This window comes from Paramormyrops kingsleyae, chromosome 16 (assembly GCF_048594095.1).
Source record: "Paramormyrops kingsleyae isolate MSU_618 chromosome 16, PKINGS_0.4, whole genome shotgun sequence".
Classification (NCBI taxonomy): domain Eukaryota; kingdom Metazoa; phylum Chordata; class Actinopteri; order Osteoglossiformes; family Mormyridae; genus Paramormyrops; species Paramormyrops kingsleyae.
In genome coordinates, this window is record NC_132812.1 from 10975063 (window position 1) to 11001110 (window position 26048).

The 26048-nt window shown below is 41.4% G+C and overlaps 1 protein-coding gene and 1 non-coding gene across 2 annotated transcripts; one reads left to right on the plus strand and one right to left on the minus strand.

Moving 5' to 3' along the window:
- Positions 1-1494: 1494 nt before the first annotated feature.
- On the plus strand, positions 1495-25760 carry LOC111845410 (glycophorin-C-like). The gene is made up of 5 exons (XM_023814809.2): positions 1495-1731; positions 3259-3426; positions 23092-23160; positions 24053-24250; positions 24402-25760. Exons 2-4 carry the CDS (start codon positions 3363-3365, stop codon positions 24247-24249), a joined length of 330 nt encoding a protein of 109 aa, XP_023670577.1. The 5' UTR covers positions 1495-1731; positions 3259-3362; the 3' UTR covers position 24250; positions 24402-25760.
- On the minus strand, positions 8763-8835 carry trnav-uac (transfer RNA valine (anticodon UAC)). Its single transcript has one exon. It is a non-coding gene; the product is annotated as a tRNA-Val (tRNA).
- Positions 25761-26048: the final 288 nt, after the last annotated feature.

The following is a 26048-nucleotide window of genomic DNA, read 5'->3' on the forward strand; positions in this document are numbered from 1 at the left end:
ACAGCATGGATGGATGGATGGATGGATGAGCCGGGGCCAGGCATCTGTGTTTGAGTGATTGTAGCAGATCTAGTTACACTCTTCCTTTGCCGCAATCAAAACCTTGCAAATAAATGCAAGTCAGCGCAAAATCTAATATTAATGCAGTTACTGATGGCAAACAGCTGTGGAAAACACCAGTTTTGGTTGGAATGACAAAAATAGTGCAATGCATCAGTCACGTCACCAGAAAGCCATAAACTCCTTATTTAAAATTATGTGAGATTCCACAGAAATTCAATAATTTTATGCTAATTTATAGTCAGAGCAATGTACTTGAAATATAACTTATTTACTATGTAAGCATCATAATCTGCATGCATGTGACATATTACCTGCCATTAAGGATCATATAAAACATGGCACAGCATTTTATAACTCAAGGGTCGCATTCTTTTAGCTAGTTTTCAGTTGGCTTGCATTTAGTATATGTGAAATAATCAGTTGGTTTTCTATGAATTCTCTCATTTCATTTAATTTATTAAAATCATTCATGCATCTTCAGCAAAAAAAATGTAATTTCCTTTCTCCTTCATTCTTTTTATATTTTAGAGAACTAGTTACTAATTTTCTCTGTTTTTTTTTTTGTTTGTTTTGATTCTTTTGAGCTTACGGGTGCAGGCAATGCCAAAAGGCAACTAATTGACTCAGATATAATTTGATGGCCTATACGAGGGACTTTTTCGGCAATAAATATCAATAGAAAACAGAACTCTATTAAAGAGCAAAATTACTTTTTTTCTGTAATTGTGTCGAGCCAAAGCGAACAGCCTTGAATTCAATTAGATGACTCCAGGAGCGCACAGTAGTTTTGAGATTAATTGTGGCTGACTGAAAATAGCAAAGAAATTTTGATGGGATAAAGCCTGCATTGTATAACAGGACACACTCTATCACATATTGACCCAAAGGAGTGAGGTGGATCACATCTTAAAACGTGTCATCTTTTCTCAGTTGTTACCAAGGGCATAGATAGAAAGTCTGAGCCCACAGACAAAATGTCACCTTGGATTTAAAAAGCTTACACTGCATCATTTTATAATTTTACATATTCAGGGGCCCGTGCAAAGCACAGGGGCCCGTGAATTTACAAGGGTATCCATACCCCTACTGCACCCCGGCTATTACAGGCGCGAGGTAAACAGTACCTAAGGGCAGAAGGTAAACAGTACCTAAGGGCAGAAGATCAGAAAAAAGCAGGACTCCAGCGATACAAATGGTTATTTAATCAAGAACTAGTGAAGTCACTAAACTTCTCCCTTCTGAGTATTTCTTTTCTGTTTCTAGCAGCACACCAGCTGAAAACACCCAAGACAAGCTTTTAAAGAGAGGGGCGGCCCACACTAAGTTTGACGTCCACGCCTCCTCCTTCCTGTCTCCAATCCTCGGGCTGAAGCTGCACACGGAGCAGCTGGGGCTCATTTATACTGCAGAGGGAGGGGTCAGCCGAGCGATTGGCTGAGAGCAAGAAATAATTAGCAAGGGAATCAACAGAGAAAGTTCAGGGGCAACAGATCAGGCCCGCACCCCCCTCAAAAAACATATCTCTGAGGCCCCGGAGAAGACAGAGGCGTCACTTTAACTCAAAGTGCAGCCGCTTCCTGCCGTTCCACTTCTCCTGTCACGGTTTCATCTCCCAGCAAAGACTGAGAAGCTCACAGGAAACCTGTTGCTGTGCCATCTGGAAGTCTGGTGAGTGCTCTCTCCTAATTATTCCAACTTCCCTAAATGATGTAACTATAGGTAAAAGTCACAGAGAAAGCGAATGAACGCCGGCTGGCTGCCCTGTGATACACTGTACAGTGTATCTGTTAGCTGGACTTGGTCTGTCTCTGGGAAACATTCTGTCTCTTTTGAAACACACCTATTCTCCATGTTTGCAAACACAGCTGCATAGTTTATCCATCTGAATACTGGACAAGATGACAAGTAATTCATATCTTTTTTATGCATTTTTTTCTGTTGCCAAGAAACTGGAATTAAGAAACAAAGTTTTTCGTGTTATAGTCAGATCTGACTTTAATGAACTGAATGAATAGTAAAAATGAATCCTCACAAGAATGAAAGCCATAGGGTTTCTATGTAACAGAAACAAGTGTGCTAGTTCACATTTGATGTCAAATAAACTATGCAAGTGATTTAAAACAGACTTAGAATTTAATGTGACCCGTAATTGACTTTGGTCCTCTTGTGATTCCAGTATAAAAATGCATGTCCAATTTTTTCCTATTGGTCTCTCCAGTCAGTAATCTCAATTATTCTTTCAGAAAAAATCTGATGAATTCAGCTAAATTCTTTCTATTCTAATATCCATATACTGTAGATATTATAGCACTCTGCTGTACACAAAAACTTGCACGGACAGCCCTCTTAGATAAATGTATATGAAAGATTCATATGCAAAAGAACAGTGTTGCATATTTGTATTACATGAATATTGCAACTGTGCCAGGAATTTATAAACCTAATCTATCACTGAGGTCAAATTTAGCATTTTCCAGTTCTCCAATAGTTTTCAGATGACAAAGACTCTCACAGTCGAACGCTCCCAGAGTATTTTTTCGTGTTTTTACGTTGGCTATTATTTGCCATGATGTCGAATGAAAACTGCATCAGTAACTGTTTTCCTTAAGGAGAAACCCGGCTATTAGCAGCTTTAGCAAAACCAGAACATGGATATTCTGGGCATGGGTCCTGTGAAACATGGGTCCTGTGGAACATGGGTCCTGTGGAACATGGGTCCTGTGGAACATGGGTCCTGTGGAACATGGGTCCTGTGGAACATGGGTCCTGTGGAACATGGGTCCTGTGAAACATGTATCTGGAAAGCAAACTAGGTGCCTGAGATAAATGATTCGGCTGACATACAGTACAGTCTTCCGATTGCTCTCAAAAGGTATTCCGTAATATTCACAGTGCAAATAAAAGAACGGTATCATTTAATAGCACACAATTAGCCTATTAGCAATTTAGTAGGTAGTACAGTTCTGAGAATTATCTTAGCCACTTAGTAGTACTTACAGTAAAAGTGGCCTGTTAGTGTTACTTTTCAGTCACGTAGTATCGTAGAGAACGGGAAGGACATGTTTTGGAGTGAACGCTAGTTTACATGGCATGTTTGCCACACCCACTGTAAAGTTAGTATTTGCGTCTGAGAGAGAGAGAGAGAGAGAGAGAGCAGCTCTGACATGTGTGATTTCCTTTTCCTCCCTGTTGTAGCAATCTGATACCAGAGCAGTGTCTGTGACCTGCACTGTTGCCATACTTCTGAGTCGGCACACCAGCTGTCCCCCTCAATCCCTACCCCCTAGCAGAAGCACACCATGGGGGACAACACGATCACATGGACTAGCCCTTCACAGGAAGTCAACCTCACCATGCCAGCAGGTACAGCGTGCCATTAGTCTGTTGTTCGCATGTCGTTACCCAAAATGCACTTCTTCTGTTCGGCCCATCTGTGCAGCATTGCAAAGGACTCAGAAGTAATGGCATTTCGAGTGCATGATTCGTCTCCTCCTCCTCATGAGTTAAACAGGAAGAGAGAGGGGGGGTTTTAGGGGGTGGGGGTACATGAAAACTATGTTTCAACTCCCTAGAGCTCCAACTGTAGACACACGTGACAGTGGTTACAATTCCTACGTTAGTTTCTGTTGCTAATGATGGAGGTAAACAGTATGTTAGTATTCAATGTGAGCCAGGCCTGTTGTTTTATGCAAAAGGAATAGTGTTGCAGAAAGCCTCATTATTGTTATTAGTAAATAATTTTTTATCACAATTGCTCACTATTGTTATTAGTAAATATTTTTTTAATCACAATTAATTATATTTGTTCACTCTGCAGAATATCTTATAGTAATTCCTATGCCTGCTGCAACACCTAATTTTATGTCATCTGATATTTATAAGCATTCATGAAACTACAGACAACGGAGACTCTTTCATGCTTAAATGGATTGATGCTTGCATCACTTCTTACATACTTTGCTCTTTTTAAGCTGGACACAGTGATTATTACAGGTCTTGCTGAAACTTTGATCTTGTGTGTTTTTTTCTTGTCATTGATGTGTTGCCTTTGGTTAGAGATGTTGGGAAATGACTCGAATGACCTTCCCGGAATATCGTTTTCACACAAGACATGGTAGTTAACTCCCTTTAGAAGTTAGAAGGTCCTTTGACATCAGCCAGTATCTGCAGTATATAAACATTCTAGAAAGAAAAAAGAAAAAAAAAGATTCTGGTGAGAAACTAGAATATAGAGAGAAATTAATGATGAATGAATGAATACAGCATTTTTTTTTTGTCTCAGTATTGGAGGATTTTCTTGCTTCCTGTGGGCACCAGAGGGGCACATGCCTTCATTATACAACCTGGGGAAATGCAGGGATCTGCAAAGGTTTTTAAAAATAAAAAAAAAAAATGTTTCAGGAGGTACACAGACCTTTAGCTTTACTATGACAAGAAAGGAAAGAAGCTGGTTGGCTGGTAGGGGCGTAATGCCAATGCTCTGCTCCATTACAAATCGCCACAGATAGTAAGACAAACTTCAGCTGGAAGTGAAGTGCTTACAAATCAGAACATCGCGAGCGATAACTGCGAAGTCGCATATTTGTTGCCCCCCCCCCCCCCGTTATACGTGTCGTCGTGTTGGGTGCAAGTGGGAAAGAGCAGAGTTCTCTGACAGCTGCGAGTGTTCCCCCTCAGACCCCTCAGTGCGTCGTCTGACAGCTGGCAGCATGTTGTCTGACTTGAAAGACGTCCCCAGAGTCGCTGCGCAGAAGCGTGAAGCTGGCAGACAGAGGACTGCGTGCCGGCACCTTCGCGTAGAGTAGAAACAAAGCAGAGGTGGATCCGGAGCTCCCCAAATGTATCTCTAGAAGCAACAGAACACAGCACCTCTACTCACAGTGTGTGACTTACTATTGGGAAAACATGTTTGCAATAATCCGAAAGAGTCATCTATTACTACTGAGTATATACAGTATGGCAGGAAAAATACCCGTGCCTTGAATTGTAAAGCACCATCCCTGCCTTGCACTGCCTTATTGTCTGAGGAAAAATACATAGGCTTTCCTTTTAAAGTGTATCACGCCACAGTGAAATAGTTTTTTAGTGCTGCTGAAAATAATTTATGGAGGTTAAAAAAAACCACTAAAGAACTCCAAAGTTTTTGTAATAGTATGTACAGGGCATAATTCTATAATACTGCAGTGGAGTACGTCCTGTCCTTGGTGTACCCAAGCATTGTACCCTATGCTGCACCGTATATATTTATCATTTGAATTTGTCCGTTTGAAACATATATCTTTAGTTCATGATTCAAACATCAAGGAAGGTGGATGCTACTATGAAGGGTTATTATAGTGTATTGTTGTTAACAGAAAAAACTTTAATAATTCCTTTATTGCTCAATGGCTGAATGAAATTGCTGCTTTGAGTGACTGAGGAACCTGCAAAATTCTTCAGTTGTGCTGCAATGCATATAGCAAACATAATCCCTGCCGCGTTCGTCCACGGGAGTAACACGCAAAGACCTGCCGTCCTGTAATTTGCATAAACTGTGAGCAATTCATCACTCTGTGTCAATTCATTTTACAACATGCGAATGGGGAAGTGCTGATCCTGGTGGAAAAGCCTGTGGGTTGACCAGCTCTTTCCCTGAACTTCAGTAGGACCTCTTTCCCATTGGGATCGATTTAGGGGAATGTGCACAAAAAAATTTCATGAGGTTTTGCCGCTTCTCACTTTTTAGCGGGAGCGACCTGTCGACAAAGGGTCCACTGTGAGCTAGATTGTTTGGCACTTTGGAAAGAGGCTTTTTCAGTCTTTGGCTGCCATTTTCACTAACCATCACTTGCCTTTTCTCACTTTAGCACAATGCAAACTCCTTTCGGACTTAGGAGACCCGGCAAAGAGAAATATATAGAAAGAGAGCCTCAGTGGGGACAGCAATCCAAAGGTTGTGTAAAGTCAACAGCAAACAAAAAGAAAAACCAAAAGCCATAAGCAAACAAAAATAAAAAATATCATTGCCGCATTTGTTGTTGTGTGGGGAATGAAAAATATTTCTTCTCATGATCGAGTTGCCTTGGGGAAGCTAGGGGCAGTAAGAGGTTATGACTCTCTGTCTGGGACCTGCATGTGGGCATACTGTACTTCAGCGTGGACCTCTCGCATATGGGAGTACCGCAGCCTGGACCTGCCTGGAGATTATGGGGAGTGACGTCTTATCAGACCACTCCAGCGAGGAGTGAGAGCAGGAGCACCTCCAGTACTGCAACTGAGCCCCAGCGATAAATTTCGCCTTCGGAAAGCTCAATTTCTTTCCCCTGAACTCCTACATCACATTCTGAAGCATATCAAGCGGATTGCTAGGTGAAAATTTCCCTTCCGGAAGGTTCCGGTCCTCTTCTCTTAGCTAATCTATGTTTTATAGAGTGACAACCCTGGGCATCTGTAGCCTTTTCTTTCCTTCAGCCCCCAAGGTTGTATCGCCATTGCTTCTCTTCAGGCCTGTAAGGATACGCCTTTGGAGCGAAAGCCGTGAATTAAGTATGGCAGAAAGCAAGGCGGCGAGAAATGGAGAACTGCTCGCTTTGAGCTATGACTGCGCTGCCTTTTGAAAGTCAGATGATGCAGTTGAAAGACTTTATGTTAAGAAAAAAAAAACTAGTTCAGTCGAGGTCAACGACTGACCAAGATACCCCTGAGAAAAAAGTAGAGGTACAAACAAATATGTCATCGCTGCATGGGTAGACTGACAGAGATACAATCCGAGCTAAAGGAGACTGCGGGAATGAGAGAGAATTCATCCACTGCGAGTCAGTAAGCCGGTAAATGCAGGTTGTTTTCAGCCCGGGGGTCTCACTCATATCATTCAGCTACCAAGAGGCATTGCCTTCATTAGCCGTAGACGGTGTGATCTTGCCAGTCCAGACCCACCCTGAAATCGTAGCACTGCGCTGCTTTTTTATCAAACGGACCATTTTTTTTGTCACAGGAAGAATGAGCCGAGTTCCAGCTGTTACCGAAACAGCACAAAGCCGGTTCTCGGCGTCTCCTTCAGGGGCGTTTGATCCACTTTACAGGAATTGTCTTTGAAGGATGCCAGACCTGATAAACAGCTAGAGAGCAGTGAAGGGCTTTCATAATAGAATCAGCTGGAATCACAGTGAACTATTCAGACTGAGCATTAATGAAGGTCATCTCACCCTCTGTGCTTCTCTGACTTGGAGTCGTCATTATGCTCTGCACATGTGTCAAAGAGCACAGGCAACGCGCATATTCTGTCCTGGGTAATGAAGCATGTATCTCAACTAACTGTGCTGCTGAGTACATTTACAGTAATGTTAATAAGGACTTTTTCAGCTCTGCATTACATTTGGAGATGGAAAAAGGCCTCTGTGAACTTTTCACAATTTAATATCAACGTGAACCTTCTTTTGATAGAGTTTATACATGTATTAAGGATATAGCATGTTAAATTTTCACCCTACGAAGTAGAAGCATTCTCAGGGAAATAAATATCAGATATATGTCAGTACAGCAAGGCTGGGACAACCTCTGACAGACTGAACAGTGACAGCGGACGTGTTTGGGCCTGATTAATATAGAAAACGCTTTTACATAGACAGAAAAAAAATGGCTGACTATAGAAGGCACAGAATTATACACAAGCCATACAGATACATGGTTAAATACCAAAACCAGTGTAAATGGGAAGAAGATGGAGTGGACATGTGATTGGAAAATGACAAAAACGGTGAGAAATACAGACCAAAACATATCGATCCCTTCCTATGAATGTGATCTACGATCAGGGCAGTAACGGAGGGCAGCTTGGTGGCACAGTAGCCTCATGCAACTGAGAGGTCAGGGTTCGAATCTTCACCCATGTGTGGAGTTTACATGTTCGGCCCATGTCATCATTTTGGGGTTTCCTCCTTCCTGGTGGACTGGAGGTGCCAAATTGTCTGTAGGTATGATTGTGGCTCCTGGGATATTCCCTGCCTTGCACACGTAGCTTCTGCGACCCGGCAATAGAGGAAACAGCAGACAGGAGGGACCCGTCACTGCAGGGGGCCCACTGCAAAATTTACTGCAGGGGGCCTCCCCACCCCACCCGGCAAACGTTACCAAGGGCCCCTTTTGATAACAGACAATTGTGCAAAATCAACAATTTACCAAGAACCAACCCCTTACCATGTTGCCAAATTTTACTGCGCCCTGCTGTGAGACCCCTCCTCTGTCCCTAACACGGAGGTAGGAAAAATGGATAGATGGGTAAGGACAGTGCCAAAGAAAATAGCTAAAATTACAATCTCTTTGTTTTTCTTTGATAAATAAAATGAGCATTAATTATCAGAATGCTAATCAAACAAACTGCCCACTGGTATCTGAGAGGGACGTGTCCTTATCAATGTCAGTCTGCTTATCAGAGATCAGTCTCTCCGGGGGAGGGCAAACAGACACATATATATGGATATATGGGGAATTTCTTCATTTTGCCTGTCCTGTCCTCAGCTGGGGGGGGGGGGGGTGATCACAGCACAGAGTTCACAGCTTCCATGTTCCCAAATGTAATAGTAAAAGAAACATTTAATCATCATGTGGCATACATGTTGGAAGGACATGTAACAATGAGCTTCATTGATCTCGGGGGGAAATTCTGGATAAGGAACATCCTATAATTTAATAAGCAAGGATTTTGCATTAAAAGGTTCAAGTGATTCCACTGGGGATCGAACCCAGGACCTTTTACGTGTAAAGCAGATGTGATAACCACTACACTACAGAACCGGCTGTGAGAGAGAATACATATATCACATCTCTGGGAAACTTGTGAGTAGTCCTGCTGTGTCTTGAGTAGGACTTTGGTTGATAAAAGACGTACAGACCATGTACATATTCAAACAACTCACACTGATTACGTGTCAGTGGATTCTGTACATCACAGTCTAAAAAAGATGTTCCACAGACAAGACAAAGTTGCCGATGTATCTCGTAGCCTCCAGCATGACAGTCTAGACATGGGAGCTAACATCCATGTTACCACTGCACTTATTTCAATTTATATCAAATCAATTTCAGTGAAAAAAAAAACTACACAACCTACATCACGCTATGGTCTTAGCGAGAAACACTACTTGCATGCAAAAACTATTCAAATGAATGATAGTGTTGTATGATTTGTGAACGAATCGTCCTTTTGAACCAGTTCTTTTCAATGAATCGGGCAAACCTGTTTTTGAAATCCAAAATGAGGGCTCCCAGGAGAGCAAATATGATTATATCCATTTATGCCTGTCCCTGTGTGCATAGTTCTGTTGTAAGTGCACCTAACAACCTTGCAAGTCAACCGAGGAACATCTAAGAGTTACACAGACTGTGATCTATAACAGTAAGTGGATGGAATCCAAGATACAGTCAAAGTTGTCTCCTCGACAACACACCCTGACAGCCCTGTGAGATTCCGCGCTGGTTCCTCGGCATTTAACAGGTGTTGCGAGTTGCACGCGCTCTCTCGTGTCCCGCTGTGATCTTTAATCATTTGACAACAGCCAGAGTTCTTTTTTTTTCTTCAAACTAGCATTGAAAATGCCCCAGAACTCCTACAGCAAAGCTAGCGGCTGTTCCTTCTGCCGTTCCGTGACAACAAAGGAGTCCATGGTAACCGCAGGTGCCGGAGCACTCGCACTGTCAGTAACCGTGGCAGCGGCCATTAATTTCCCCTCCTTGGTTTGGTAAAACGTACCACAACACTCCCCTCTGTAAGGATATGGATATGGAAATGAGCTATAAATTCTTCTTTGTCTACAGAGACATCTGTCCATGTGCCAACCATTGCTCTGCACTCTGTGATGTTGGGCTTTGAATGTGTAACCCTCAGGTATGAAGGAACTAGTCACTGGAAGCTTCAAACGATGACACTGTGACAACAGGCATCAACGTCACATTACAGCAGGCTGGCAGCATGACAGAGTTGGCTTAAACTGGGATAGATAAGTAGCAATAGCTTTACTTAGCATTCGTCTGTGTCAATAGATGCTCGATGCTTCACCGAACACCATCCACCTCACCAGCAATGACATGAATACTCCATGTACAAAATGCACTTCATTCATCCCTATATATCCCATGTTTTGGCTACTCAAAACAGCTAGATCCAAAATCTAATATGTTAGGCAGATGACAGTGTATTTTCTCTGTGTTGTAATGGAGTTTTCTTGGGATTTTCAAGTTTACCCCCACAGTCCAAAAACATGCTAAGGTGAATTGGAGTTACATAATTGCCTGTAGGTGTGTGTGAGAGAGTGAATGGTGAGTGAATGGTGTGTGAATGTGCCCGGCGATGCACCCTATCCTGGGTTATTCCCTGCCTTGCACCCATAGGCTCGGGAAGGGGACAAGCAGTTACAGAAAATGCGTTGGTATGCAGGAGCCTGTTTCAGTTAACTTATCTGCTATCTGCTCAACTATCACTTTCACAGAAGGTGAGAGGAATTTCTGCTGTGCCAAGTGGGGGCTGAAAGGTTATCAGGAGACTCACCGCTGCCGTTTAGATCACAACTGTCACAAGGAGCTTTTTACAGTTACAACAAGTCAGGGAGAAATGCTAACACGCTACTCTAATTGCAAGCCGTGAGGTCTCTGAATGATCTTACAAATATTTAATTTATGTTACAGACATACGCGTCTAAAGTAACATAGAACTGAGAAGGAAGGGTTCGACTGTTCCTAGAGAGTTAAGGGCGTTAAGGGCCTTGCTTAGAGTCTTAATCATGAAACCACCCACCCTAGGATTGCATTTGGCAACTTTTCAACCAGAGGCACATCCTCTTAACCCACTGACCATACAGCCCCCCCCCCCAGAGAGACTCCCCGGCTCAAGCCCAGGTGCTTCATAATTAAAGCACAATCTCTAACCTATTCCAACCGACCCAGCTATCAGGCTCTTCTGTCATCTACGAATGCACAGTGACACTTTCCATGAATGCCATGTCTATAAGAATTTATGAACACATTCATAACACATTATAATGCAATATTTATAAAAAGGCATAACACATGATAGCTGTGTGTTTTATAAATGCTTTTTGAAGTTCACATCTATACTGCACTATAGATACCATCATAATGCAGTACAAAGCATCCATGCATCTTCTGAAACCACCTGTTCTATTTAGGGTCACGGGGGGGGCAGGGGGGCAGGGTTCTCTCCCAGAAGCACAAGACAGGGAACAGCCCAGGATGAGGTGCCAACCCACTGGAGGGCACATTCACACCCCATTCATGATTTGGGAAGTCCCATTAACCTCATTGACCATTTTTGGACTGTGGGGGAAACCAGAGTACTTGGAAAAAACCCCACGACAACATGGGGAGAACATGCAAACTCACACCCAGGTACCAGAGGTATGAGACAACAGTGCTGACCACTGTGCCACCACGCCACCCCAGTACAAAGCATCCATAATTCCTATACCAACCATTATAATGCCTTATGACGCTATCTACAGTGCATTATAAATGAGAGCTAATTCTTATACTGACCATTATAATGCATTATGGAGGTTTCTACAGTGCATTATAGATCAGAGCTTCATTAGAGCTTATGAAGTATTATAATCAACACTATAATACCCTTAATAACTGTCAATAGAAGATGCTAAAATGCTTTTTTAATTATTATACTGGCCATTATAATGCATTATGAAGGCATTAATAATGCATTATAGATGACATCGTTAAGTAAGGTGTTTCTGAATGCACTTGCTCACTGTGCTGAGGAGCTGGAGTTGCTAGCTCAGTGTCAGTGCCTCCCGAGGACAGTGACTGGGTATTAACAGGCTTCCCTCCTTTATCTCCCTACCCCAGCTCATGGCCTGAAACAAACCGCCCACATTTCTCCCCACTGTGCTCATGAACCCTGAGATACGCCTCTTCTAACCAAGGGCCCGAGAATAACATCAGAAATCCAGCAGCCTCCAAATGTGCAGGCACTACAATGGTTAACATGATCTAGGCATCATTCCTCTGCTCTCCAAAAAATAACCGACTCCCCAGAGGAGGCCAGACGAGTCCAAAAAAAAAAAAGGTCGACTATCATCTTCTTCCAATGGTCGAGATAATTCATCTGTTTCAAAACTGCTCCCACAGTGATGAGTGAATTTGAATTCCTGGGCAGATTCATTCTTATTTCCTGAACTTTTTAAAGCAGAATCGAAGTTAAGTTGATCTGAGAGCAAAAGGAACAGAGACGGAAGGAAAAAAGTAGGATTTTCTTTTTAGGTGGAGCCCCCTCACCAGGACTAACTGTCCTTGGTGTGGCAGGCAGAAGAGAACATCCACCTACTCAGATCCCATTAGCCAGCCCTCGGTGCTGTAAGGAGGAAGTCGCCTGTGCACTTCCAGCTCAAGACGTTTTAAAGGAGACGGCAGTCTGCCGCACCCACTGCAGAGCTGGCAGGACATGTCTGAGGAGCCGGACATAGTAAGAGCAGGAAGACTCCACAACTGTGAGCCAAAAAAAAATCACACTTTTTTTTCCAACTTTGTCTCATATTCAGAAAAAAATCTTGCAGTATACGTAGAAAAAGCACCACAAATATAAACAGGCGCATAATCACAGGATCGCAGCGTATGCTGGGATCATACAGCCTTACATATGCTAAAAATATGTCATGGGGGCCACTGGCTTATTTATTAAATTGAGAATGTATCATTTTCATTCTTAGTTCTGACTTTTTCTTCGCATACTGTTCCCAGTTTGTCTTGTTCCCTCTGACGTCGCCAATTCTCCCAGTCCGATTTTGCATTGCGATTTGCAGGCTTCCTCCCTTAAGGCTCGGCTGCGGAGGGGAATTAACGCCCTAACAGATGTGGAAATGGGGCGTGCACTCGAGACGCGTGATCTTTCATTTTCCTCAGGGTCGCAAATAAGTGAAAACTCAAGTCCGGCGTATGATGAAATACGAGGCCGTCCGATCCAAGTGGAAAGAATAGCGAGATATGAGTGAAACTGCCTGCAGATCAACTTCGAGGAAATCCAACAATCCGACTTCCAGCTGCTTATCCTCCTCAGGGTCAGAAAATAGTGTGGGGGGGCGGGGGGGCTGGGTGTTGGAGCTAATCCCAGACAACATCGGAAATTAGGCTGTACACCCTGGACAGGATGAAACTCCATCACAGGACACAGACGTCCAGAAACGTAACATGAGCCTCCAGAAGCCCACATGCCACTATGTGGAAATATTAAATGAATTAACTACTAAATATATAAATACATTTATGCCTAAATGAGCAAGTTTGATGCCAAAACATCAGAGCTAGTGCTGTCCGGCTGACCTGCCCTTGTAGAATGTGTTATATTTATAAAACCATCAAATCTCTAGAAACAACACAGAGGAATGGCGAGGGCCGGAAGCCATTAAGTGGGGACAGCACATATTTTAGGCGCTGCGATTTAAGGCGGCACGGCGTGAATAGTTATTTTTACCCTTGCTGAATTATTCAGAAACCTAGTACTACCCTTGAGGTGGATTTGCTGAAGTCACCCCTTGAGGTTTCATTCCGACCTTCTGTCAAAACCACATTTTGTAAGACGTTGGTTGTTGGACTGAAGGGGGAGGAGGTATTTACTAAGTGACCTCCTTAAGGGTATGCCCCCTCCACTCCAAAAAAAAAAAAAAAAAACTAAAAAACTAAACTTTTACTGTAGATCAAATGGTCAAAACACACGCTATGCTAAATTCTATTATCATTAGTATTGTACTGTAGTTCAGGGAAATGTCAGGGTTGAGTTTTTTTTTTTAAACCACTGACACTTAAAGGCCATAGTGACCGTCAGTTGGGCTACATTTTGGCTGAATGTGTACATTTTCAGAGAGACTCGGTTGCATTTAGCAAAGTCTAATGAATCTATCTATTATTATTTTGTATAATTATCACAAACCACTATCAAATACACTTTACTTAGGCAACTTGATAAAAAAAGGTTCAATAGAAAAAAAGGTATAAAAAAGATAAGCACCGGAAAGCTCTTGCCCGAAATAGAAGTTTGGAGGAAATTTGTAAAAGTTTCCTGGTGATGAACCTTCCGAAAAGTTCATTCTGATGATATATAGGCTACAGCGGCAACCTCCAATCCAGTGGATCCTCAGATTCTCCTGGCAAAAAAGCTTTTTTTTTTTCTTAATTTAAATCATGGGGGTGTCCCCTGCTGTTTCCCTTCTGCTTATAGAGAGGCTCCAGACTCTCTATGACCCGGCACTGGATAAGAAAACAGATGAAACTTCATGGGTTCTGGGTGCAGATGTAATCAATACAGAATTTCAGATGTGCAACACAATAGAGCTTCGGACAGATCTTTGCTGAATTGCTTGTGTATATCAAAATATAATTCATTTGAATTTTATTTAAATTACTTTCTGAGGCAAGCTATTATTTTCATGTGCTGTGCAATATCTGTTTTTCCATTTTGTCAGTAATCTTGTCCTGGCAGTATAAACACTGTGAAAGCGTGCCATCACATCCTCAACATTTAGCGGCTAATCATATAGCAATACATCAGCCACAGAAGAAGGGTGGAAATCTGTTTGAGCTCTCACTGTGAAACTCATTATAAATACAGGGATTAACTGTGCTCAGCAAGTTAAGAAACCAGTGAATTGTTTGGCAAAATAACAATTAAAAAGCTGCTTTGTGCAAGAGTCTGTGTATGTTTTTACAGCTTGTATGGAGCAGAAACTGGTTACAAGTTCGTATCTGTAGGGTTCCGGCTGTGGAATGCAGGGTACATAAAGGATCTCTTTCCTGCAAAACAGCAAAGAAAAACTAATTAGATGCTAGATGGCTGGGATCGTTATACATTAAAGAAAATGTCTTATAAGCAAATGATTCATTGCAGCCATCATTCTGTCATTTGTGTGGAGAGCAAGTTGCCAGCAAATTAGCTTACTGCTGCCAAAATGAACTTGATTGTGCGAAGACTAGGCTGTCCATGAAACCTCTACCTCTTTTACGCAGATGGTGACAAGCTGATTTGAGAGACCCAGTGTTCCCAGTCCACAGCATACTGATAGATGGAGAAAAGAGTAACACTCTGGAATGAGCTGATATGGAAAGAAAACACCCAGCCATGACTGTTCCATAAGATTGTTGTTTTATTTTTAAGGAAACCTTTGTTTGTTGATCTTACCTCCATTTAAATGTGGTTTAAAATATTGATTTTTACCACAAGGTACAGCCCCACTCACACCTGAGTTTGAATTATCCCCTGACAGAAAAGTCACATGTGCAGGCTATATCTTTGAGAGAGATAATATGTAGAAAAATACCAGTGACTTTTGTGCTTATTAGACATCAAAGCGGAGTATCTCAACATCTCGCTTAATGACAATGCAGTGTTTCTCCAATGTACAATTATTACTCCAGTAGTAACTTACACTTGTTACTGGTTATTAGTTTGAAGCTCAACTATGCTGCAGATGAACTATCTGTCTCACTAGTACGCAGTGTTGGTCAACCCATCAGGTGACACAGGCAGCTGCTTAGAGCGCCATCTTGTGAGGGGACAGCAAATTACAGAGCCGATTTCACTTTGCCTTGGGCATTAAAATGCATGTGTACTAAATCTACGAAAGTGCCAGGCGTGGGTGCTTGACTGCCCAAAGTCATTTATTAGAGGACCCTCCGGCGTGAACGGGAGTCGGCCCGGATTGAGCTCATACTCAGAAATCTGTGGAGGTAACATAAATCACCGAAGCTTCAATTAGGACATTTTTTCAAACAGTGATATGAAACAGTGAACAAAATGCATATAGATGATAAAACACTGAATTAAAAAGCACACATAGACATTTCAGTATGTGGAAAGGTGACTTTTAAAAAGATAATAGTGGAAACTAGTGACACAGAAAAGGAGAGTAGATAAGTTATGCTCTAAGCAGAAATTATTTAATCAGTGCAACAGATTTCACGCAATCTGAGCGAAGATAGCAGATAATCAGATATTTATAAATGGTGTGGCCATTAAAATTGACCCTGCACTAAGAACAATTAATCTGAATGTCTGTTTGTTTCTTTACATTAAGTGATGCATAACTGATGAAAGTTCCACCTAAAATGGCTACAGGAAAAAACAGGTAAAAACATTTCCTACTCAGAATTTCTTTCCTGATCAACTAAAACCCAGTTCCCATTGTGCCCATATAGCCGTAATGTTTTTACAGTGGTCAAATATTGCTGAATGACCATTAAAATCCAGACCACAATGTAACAGTCAAACTTTAAACACCCAATTAAGATTACCTGAGCTATGGACACATATATGCACATATGCTTTTTGCATTCAGTATTTATATAAACCACATGGGATAGTACCATAATATCCAAACCCCTCACTTCTGGTTATTTTAATTACACTTATATGAGTAATTAAAACATTTCTTTCTGGTATTCCGGTTCCAGGAGTAATTAAAAGTGTACAATCGCAACCCATGACACATTCCAAATTAGATTTGTACTTTGATTTTTTATTTATTTTTTTAGCTCAGATGTTAATGAGTCGGGGAAAAGCGTCCGTCATGCACACAGAGCCGTCTCTCCTGAGAAGGACAGCCTATTCGATTCAGAGGTCGGCTCAGCGGCTCACTGCTGCAGCATTTCACATCCGGCGGGATCAGCCCCCGGTGGCCAATGCTAATCACTGCAGCGAGTATCGGCGGTAAATAAATTAATAAATGCCGTTAGGTTCAGGTGAAGGAGAATCTGTTCCACCTTAATCAGTGTGGAATTGCTGGAATGCCGTTTTACTTGGTACTTAATAGGAAAAATAGCAGCCTGATTTCACGTTAGCCTGCATGAGAATTATGAAATTGCTCTGCATCTAAGATCTTATAAGCTAATCTTTTTCTTTGACGTTGCTGACAGGATGATCTGTGAAAGAGAGAGGAGAAACTGAGAGAAGAAATAGAGGGAGGGGGGAGGAAAGAGAGTCTAATTGTGAGATGGGGGAAAAAAAGAAGATCGGAGCCAAATATATTTGATCTTGTGTAATGGCTTTAGGAGGCAGAAAGCAATGCTGCACATGTGTTTTTCAGAGCTCATGCGATAATGGGAAGCAGACTCTCACCATTACCACAGGCCAGATCAGATGGCCTCCATCATCTTGTATCACGTATCACTGTAGCGGTGGTCACTTCAGATCTGAAGACCTGGTGCTGGGAAGTTCTCTGAAGACATCTTCAAAGATCTCATCCACTGCACGGGGAGCCCCTGATCATGTCACTCTGCGATGTGTGAAATCTTAATTGGCTCAGTTTGTCAGGACTGAAAACTTGTTTTTTTTTTTTGTTTTTTTTTTTAATGAAAATCAGTAATAGTGTAACGTCATCCTTGTACATCAGGGCCTGAAATAAGATAGGAGTGAAGGACAGGACACATTTTCTGGGCTGTGGGTGGGACTTTTTTTTTAAGAGAACAGGAGCAGTCAATCCCTGGAGCTCTGCTGACCTGTAGATTCAACCCAGCAACCTTCTGATCATAGTCAGAGGGTCCTAACCTATGGAACCTAGTGTCACCACTAGAACGCTTCTGCCAAATGCTGGGTGGAGGAGCCAGAATGATGCAAGAAGTCACAAGTTAGAAGTGAAGAAAAGAACGCACAAAAAATCAGAGCTAGACACACCCAACCCGAATGGGAGTCCCTGAGCGGAGGAAATGGACCGCTGGCTTGCGGCGATTTTGCGCACCAGTTGAACGGCTAACCAGCCTCGTGATGCTACGTGCAGGTCAGGCACACGGAGCCCCGGGCGATCATTTCAGATCCTCCAATGGCATCAGGGAAGCCAGGCGAGGTGGCGGTCACAAGCAGCGGGAAAGGCAACATTTCCAGACCTGGCTTCATCCCGACTCAACTGCAGCAAGTCTGTATGCAGTACTCCAGTTCCTCAAGACTACTTTGGTTTCAAAAATGTTAATAATTCCTTAAAGCCAGAGGCCTTCAAGTATTCCAGATAAAAAAAAAAATAATAATGCCAAAGAAAATAATTTCACAGCTTATCTTTCGTACTGTATAATTTTGGTAAATACAGATGAATAAAAGGCTTTTCCAGATTATCTAATCATGCAGTTCAGTAACACCGTAAGCAGGATAATTATCCATATCTAAAATGATGCTAACATAGCCAAGAATAGCACAAACACGCAACAAAGGGGGAAACCTTTTAAGGGCTATACAGTGAAACCTACGGAGCCCCTAAAGGGACATAGGTGATTTATATATTTATTTTACCGTATATGGTGCGCAGCAGATACTGTAATTTTTTTTTAATCGCCTATGTCCCTTCAGGGGCTCCGTAGAAACCTACTCAGGCTGGCTAGAATGTATTCTGGTGAAATAGCTCTCTGCTTTGACAAATAGAATTTAATTACTGCTCATGCGAAGCTCAAACCCACATTTCTCCCACCTACTGTAAATGAGGTTGTCGTTTGCATTATCTTGACATAGGTAATTACCCTGATTGAAGTCCTGCTTCGTCCATGGCTTCTCCACATAGTCCGAGCGGGGCTGCGATTCGCTTTGTGCATGAATCTGCCTTCTTGAACAATCTGTAATTTATCACTAACGTGTGGGGAAAAGTGCCCCTTGGGTCAAGATTCTTCTCAGTGGGAGCTGGCTGGGTGTCATGGCCTTTTCTCCGTAATATTACAATCGGGGCCGGGGCAGCGTAGCCCAGAAACTCAATCTAGGACTTCTAAATGTCACGCGGCTCCCTGGCTATTAAGCCTATGCAGTCTGTAGCATATGGCCACTCTTCTCGATGTCCTTGTTCAGTCCAATGTTCTCCCATTCAAGGAGAATGCAGAGCTGAGCTCCTACACCAAATCAGCTAGGTGCTTATTAGCTAGCTAGGTGGTTCATACTGTTCAGATGTCAAAGTGGGGGTCACAGAAGATCATAGCATTGCACCAAGCAGAGGGAGGACCATCACTGCTGTCCCAGCTGGCCTGCGATCTGTCAGTATCCCTGCAGGTTGTCAGATTCCAGCAGTGAACGATCTGCTTGTCCTCTAATCCGAAGTAGCTTCCCTGGGTAGCGGCAGTTAAAATTTCCATGGCTGGAGGGAGATAAAATAAAATAACCAAAGAAGACCCTCATCTTCAGTTTTAAAAGCTCTTTGGAAGGCGTTGACTTAGCATGATGGTTAGTAAAATATGCGGACTAATGGTAATTCATTATGCATATAACTGTGTTTTCAAGTTCACTTTTACTATGTCGTTATGTGTTTTGCATGCCTCATTAATGTTGTATTGCTTTATTATTAATGTGCATAATGCCCTTGGTGTTAGGCAGCTATACATCAATTATAATTACTTAAGGCATGGTTATAGTGCTAGAGAATATAGTTGTAAGATTGTTTAATTCGGGTTGCGGAGGCTTTTGCTATGGATTGCAGGTGCTTGGAAACAGCCAGACATGCGTGAGAGAAAGTGGGCGTAACTTGCTGCATCACTCCACCAGATCAAAGACAATGATCATACTGGGAAGATGATTCAATGGGCAGGGAATTGCTAGCAACACAATGTTGTTGGCAAAAAAATGAAAACATCCTCTCATGCTGCTACAACATTTTCAGCATTAGCGTTACCCTGTCTACATAACCGGCGTCCGGAGAAAAGCACAGCCTAATGTTTTTTTTTTCCATTGATATTCATAAAATGCGACATAAAATCCCTATAGATTATGGGCCTTACACCCCTTCGATACAATTCACCTCCATGTCCCCCTAAAGAAAAGACCAGCATCCATCTAACAGCTGGGTCTGACATCACCGCTTTCCACAGGAATTCAACTGTACCTCATTAAGTTGGCCGGGCCTTGGAATGATCTCACCGCCTAGCTATGTTACCCCAATCCCCGCCTGACATCCTCTGCTGATCACCACTTAAAAATAAACATGTTGTGCTTCGTAGTTTATTCAGTTCGAGCTGAATGGATCCTGGGATCCTTACGTGTTACGTGTAGCGTGTTTTTTTTAACAGATGATAAGCATGTTTTTCTTCAGCCCAAAAATGTTACGCTGAAAAGCATTAAAATTCAAATTGTAACATTAAGGTACTACAGTTTTTATAAACACGGCCTAGGTAAATGCTACACTGGTCTCCGCAGCACTTCTGGTGAAAGCATCTGTGAAAGATTCTAAATAGGGAAAATAATGCTGATTGTCTTCAATTGGCTTCATGCTTCCAGGAAACAGTAGGCGTCACTCTTGCAACAGTTCATCATTATGCTCACCTTTAATTATTCAACTCCTTTAATTAACTATTCATCTACCGTTCATGCACTGAAAGGATCAATTAGTCATAGGGAAACCATTCCCCTGCCTAGTTAAGTTTCCAACAGTATAGCTCATTATAAACAAACAATCATAATGCCTCATTAAAGTCATGAAGCGCATGGGGACCTTCAAAAGCTCTCATTGTTTAACATGAATTAGATCTGCGGTATTAAAACATGGGCATCTTGTTTTCAAAATGGCCGACTGCATAAATCTGGCCAATGACAGTGCAGGAAAATTCTAGTTGTTTTGATTGTCTTCCTCCTCTTATTTTACTCAAGAAGTTCAGGGTTAAAACAGGCATCAGGATGTGATTCGTGTAGAAACTTTGAGAAAAGTAGTTCCTCCTATGTTAGATACACGTGATAACTCCATAATTTAGCAAAGTTTTTACAGTATGATAACAGGGGCAGCAGATTAAATAAAATCTAGTCATTATGTAGAAATCTCCCATCTGCTTCTTTCCGCCAAAAACTCCACCTAAAAGGAAATCTTATATCACATCCACCGTTCAAAATTTGTGAATTATCAAATGTGATAATTGAATAAAAGTCCTTGTGCCCACGTTATCCTTCATAATTTATTCAGTGCAGGAAGAATGCAGTCTGAAATCGGCATATACATCTTGCTTGTAGCTTTTGTGGCGTTTTTCTTTTTTTTCTCACTTCAGATGATATAAATAAGAAATATGTTTTTGCTTCCAGTCTTATGTAAGAAATGAAAGAACGTGTAATAGAATTTTCTAGTACCTGTAATGCATAAAGAATCACTACCCGGAGCACATGTGCATAAATAATTGAGTGAAGTTGAAAAAATAATAAAACCGATTGCATTCTGAGCAAAAGTTCAGTCTTACAAAATGAAAGTGCAAACTGTGAGGATATTCTGGGGCCTTAAAAACAAATCAGCAAATGCAAGAGTCAGCAAGTGTAAAGTAGCCAGGCAGAGCCACTTACTTTACCATGAGAGCACTTTCACCCTCCGTATTTTACATCATGGGAATGAAGAAAAATGGTACAACTGTACGGTGGAGCCGCAGTGAGAGCAGTGTCCCTGTGACCGCATGGGCAAGACCGTTAAAGCGACCTGATCCGATTTCATACATATTCACCTGAATCAAATAAGCACGCGTCATCTTTGCCAAGATCTAAATATGAGCGCGACTCACGGTAAGGCGATTACCTGGGCAAATAAATAATTTAGTTACAAACTCAGGAGAGATTTTTGCTGAGATCATTGGAGCCTTGAAATTATAAGGTGCGCTTCGACATTTTGTCAAAATGTTATTGCTAACATGGAAATCCTCTATCCATTGATATTATGTAGGATGCTTAACATTAAGTCTGTAAACAAGATAAAACGCATTCGGAACTCATCCTGGAACTTTTGAGAGTAATACCCCATATTCAATCATTTTTTTTTTATCAGAAAAAGCCATTTAATCCTATGGTTAAACCTGATGTTAAAAAAAATTCTGAGCTACGCAGCCATTTGCTCCTTACAAACCATGTCCACTGAGATGTCACGTCAGCAGCAAACATCTTCCAGATGCTCCAAGTTTGACTTAACACATCTCTTTCTATAATTCTCAACTGATAATTGGCCGCTCACACGTGAGACTTCTGCACAGTACCAGACGTGCAGTATTTTTGCTTATCCAAATGGCGCATTCAACAGCCTGTAGTGCTAAATAATTAATTACACGCATGCATCTCTGGAAGGGAGATTTAGAGGTGGCAGGGGGCTGGAGTGGGTCCGTTTCATCCTCAGTTAAGCATGACCATATCATTTCTTGCACTGCGTTCTTCAAAAGAGAAATGTACAGTCCAAAAGTGTCAGTCCATTGAAAACAGTACATTAAGTCCTCCAACTGAACAAAGATGTGTTTGCCATAGTACTTCACTGTCTGCAATTATTGAACACTGAACGATTTGAAAAAACTCTCTTGGTTTTTGCGGTATACTTGTTGCATTATTCATCTCCTCAATGTAATTAAAAGAGTGCAATATATAGCTATCAAAGTCATGTATTTAATGCCATTTCTGGCCTTATATCATCTGTCTTTGGCACTCTTGGTTTGTAGAGTAGCTAAATTATTGTTTTTAAACAGATTAGCTGGGGAAACATTTTTGAAACACAAGGTGATTCATTAGTTTTGTATTAACATTTAATGGCTGTTTGAAAGTGTACACTCTTGTCCAAATTCATTCTGTGTACAGTGACTACAGGAATGGGAATTTTGTCTTATATTGAGTCTAAATGAGTCTACTGCAAGTACACACACAGGTGCGTTTATTTTTAAACATGCCACCTGTTGTCAATTTTTCAAATACGTTGAATTATTCATTTTCTACTGAGTCCATGAGAGGAAGATAATTTTTCTTTTCTTTTTCCCAGACTGATTCTTCCATCCTAATTCAATATTTACAGGGTCTCAAGAATGTTTAGATGCAATTTTAATACGGAATGCTTTACAAGCCAGAAAAAAAATAAAAGCAAGTTTTCTAAAAAAAAAAAAAAAAATTTATAGAGGGTTTAGAATCAGTTGGGAACTGGAAGCAGAATCTCACAGCTTTATTAAAACAAAATATACTAAAGGCTGAATACTGTGCACACAATATGAGAGACTTGTAATCCAGTGTTTCCTGTTAAGCCCTATCACCTTTAAAACATTGTAGTCAGCCCCTGATTTGAAAACACGCTGTCTTTGTAGGTTATGCTGGACCAGCACAGACCACTGCAGGGCCACATGGGGACGAAGGATTTTATGCTATCCTGGGAGGTGAGTAAGACCCACATTACCGCCATAGACACAATGACACTCCTAGACTATAGCTGAATGCTACTGGCTTTTTGGAGCCCCTATGTAAAAAGCATGGCAGCGTTAGAGGCAGGAGCAGATGTGGGACTGACCGCCTCCAATAGCTTTTACTTCAGCCAGAGCCCGGTCAACTCCCAGTGGGTCTTCTTGAAGCAGAGATCTATGTGGGACAAGACCAAATGAACACAGAACCTCACCCATCTCTGTTAAACCTCTTACACTGGAGCAAATCTTCATCCATCTATCAGACAAAAATGTTGTACTTTGGGGGAGGAGTAACCAGTTCACCATCATTTTCCTCTACAATAATGTGTCTGGCCTGGTCTTTGAAGTATTTCCATAGTTATATACTTCCAAATTTATGCTGAACACATCATTTCTCTCAAACAGAAGAGCGTTAAGAAGACAGGTAAAAATACACAAACTGGTTATAAAACATATTACTCACTTTTACCATTGTGATCGCCTTGTTTACATGACAATGTCATGCAAAACAACTTGCAGTTTCATACTTTGACGTGAAATATTATTAGAAATACATTCCACAAAGCCAGCCTTAATTGATACTTTATTGGTTACATTGCTGGGTCATTCGGGTCAATCATTACAGCCTGTTCTATGAATCGGTGAGCCTTACATGTTCCTTACTGTTCTATGAATCGGTGAGCCTTACATGTTCCTTACTGTTCTATGAATCGGTGAGCCTTACATGTTCCTTACTGTTCTATGAATCGGTGAGCCTTACATGTTCCTTACTGTTCTATGAATCGGTGAGCCTTACATGTTCCTTACTGTTCTATGAATCGTTGAGCCTTACATGTTCCTTACTGACTCCCAGTTACTGTTTTGGAAGGTGTCATCATCACAGTGATTCTGGTGCTGACTTGCCTGGTCATAGTGCTTTTGCGCTACATGTACCGACACAAAGGATCCTACTTCACCAACGAGGCCAAGGGCACCGAGTACGCGGAGACCGCCGACACCGCGCTCAAGGGTGACCCCTCCCTCCAGGAGGCCACGGACGAAAGCAAGAAGGAATATTTCATCTGAGGTGGGACGTAACGGTTTAACGTTCAAATTCAAATTCAACTAACGCACCAACGGAAATTGACTGTGAAAATAGCTAAATAATCCGTAGACGTTCCATCTATCAGTGTCATTAAAAAAGCAGAAACATAGTGTCTCTTCTCCCTTTTTCCCAGGATGCAACCAAAAGGACACATGAGATCTATTATCATCATGACAGCGATTGACTTCTACTTCAGCAAAAACTGTGACTATTGGCTTTGGTACCTCATCATACAGTATATATATATATATATCATGCCTTATATATATATAGGAAAAAGCCTGGATTTGTCATTGAATGAGATCTCGAAGACTCTTCTATCAATATTGGGCACATCTGAAATAGAAACTGGCAGTCGCAGAGCAATAAGTGACTCGGCAAAGAAATGTGAAATTCCTGCACCAGGAAAATTGTTTAATAATATTTCCAGAGTTAATGAGCAAATGAATCCAGCTTACAGCACTGGCCTGCCACAGACAGAAGTCCACAGCACTGACACCAAAGCGTAAAACTAATATTTTGTTGTAGTAATTTATTCATCAACATGCTGAGAAAACAGAACTAAAAACAAATAAAATAAAATCTATTTTAAAAGAAACGGAGTGACCCTTCTGCAATTAAACCATCATCAGACACATCCTGGCCACATCGACAGAACATTAACTAGCTAAACTCCCAATATGCCCACAACCTACTGAATCCCCCATTTTCATGACCTACTGTAATACAATATAGACAAAGACCTTTGCAACTTCTGCATAAATACAGTAAAGTCCCCCTTTAGTTACTCAGAACGCATGTTATATATCACATAATGTCCATTTAGCCAAAATATGCAGATGTCTGTTAAACTGTGTCATCTGTCACCTCCTGTATAACATTTTTTCAATATATTTCTCATTTGGTCATAATTGAAGTTTCGGTGTTTATTCCAGTTCATATTCAGTGAAGTAAAACATATTTACTTTGGCTTGAATGAACATAACCAAAGATGCATTTATCTGGTGACAAATAGACAGTTTGTATTAATAGAAAGGAAATGCAAAGGTGCAAGTGCTGTTAGGGCTGGAAATGATAATGAAAGATATGGGGATTAAAAGGAGCCTTCAGAGAGTCACTCCTCATGTCCTCTAGCTATTTTACATATTTGACTACCTGGGTTTTCCAAAAATCAGCGGGTTCTGACACTGTTGCGGTTGCCTTTAGTATCACGGTAACCTCGATCACATGGTTTGTCATTCTCTTTGGAAGCTGGGGTGGCAAATTAATTAAAACAGGCCCTTTTTGATCCAATCACTAAACAAACGCTGCATGTTTTTTTTCCTGAAGTATTTGCCAGCTGGAGCGGTTTGTTTGAGTAGCGAGTAGCTGCTCTAATTATTTGTTTAGGGGTTGTAATCAAATTTATGCTAATAATGCAAAGCCATTGGCGTTTTGTAGTGTTTTTCTTAAACTTCTTTGCAAAAAATAATAAACTATACAGTCTGTATTATACACTAGAAAATTGTGTTTCTCTCAGTTTGGAACTGCCTATGAGTAACATCGTCAAACAATAATATCTGAAGGTTCTAGAAGCCAAATGATCTCTCGCTGTTATAATGTCTGCTGTCTAAAAGTGTCCATCTTAGATTAGATGCATCTAGAGTGACTTTCGTGCCTCAACCAGGGCATTTGTACTGTCTCTAATTTACAAGAGGATCCAGACTATTAAGTGTAATTTGTGTCCATCACAGTGATATGGAGACTGGCACAGAAACAGCACTAAGGCTCACAAATTGGA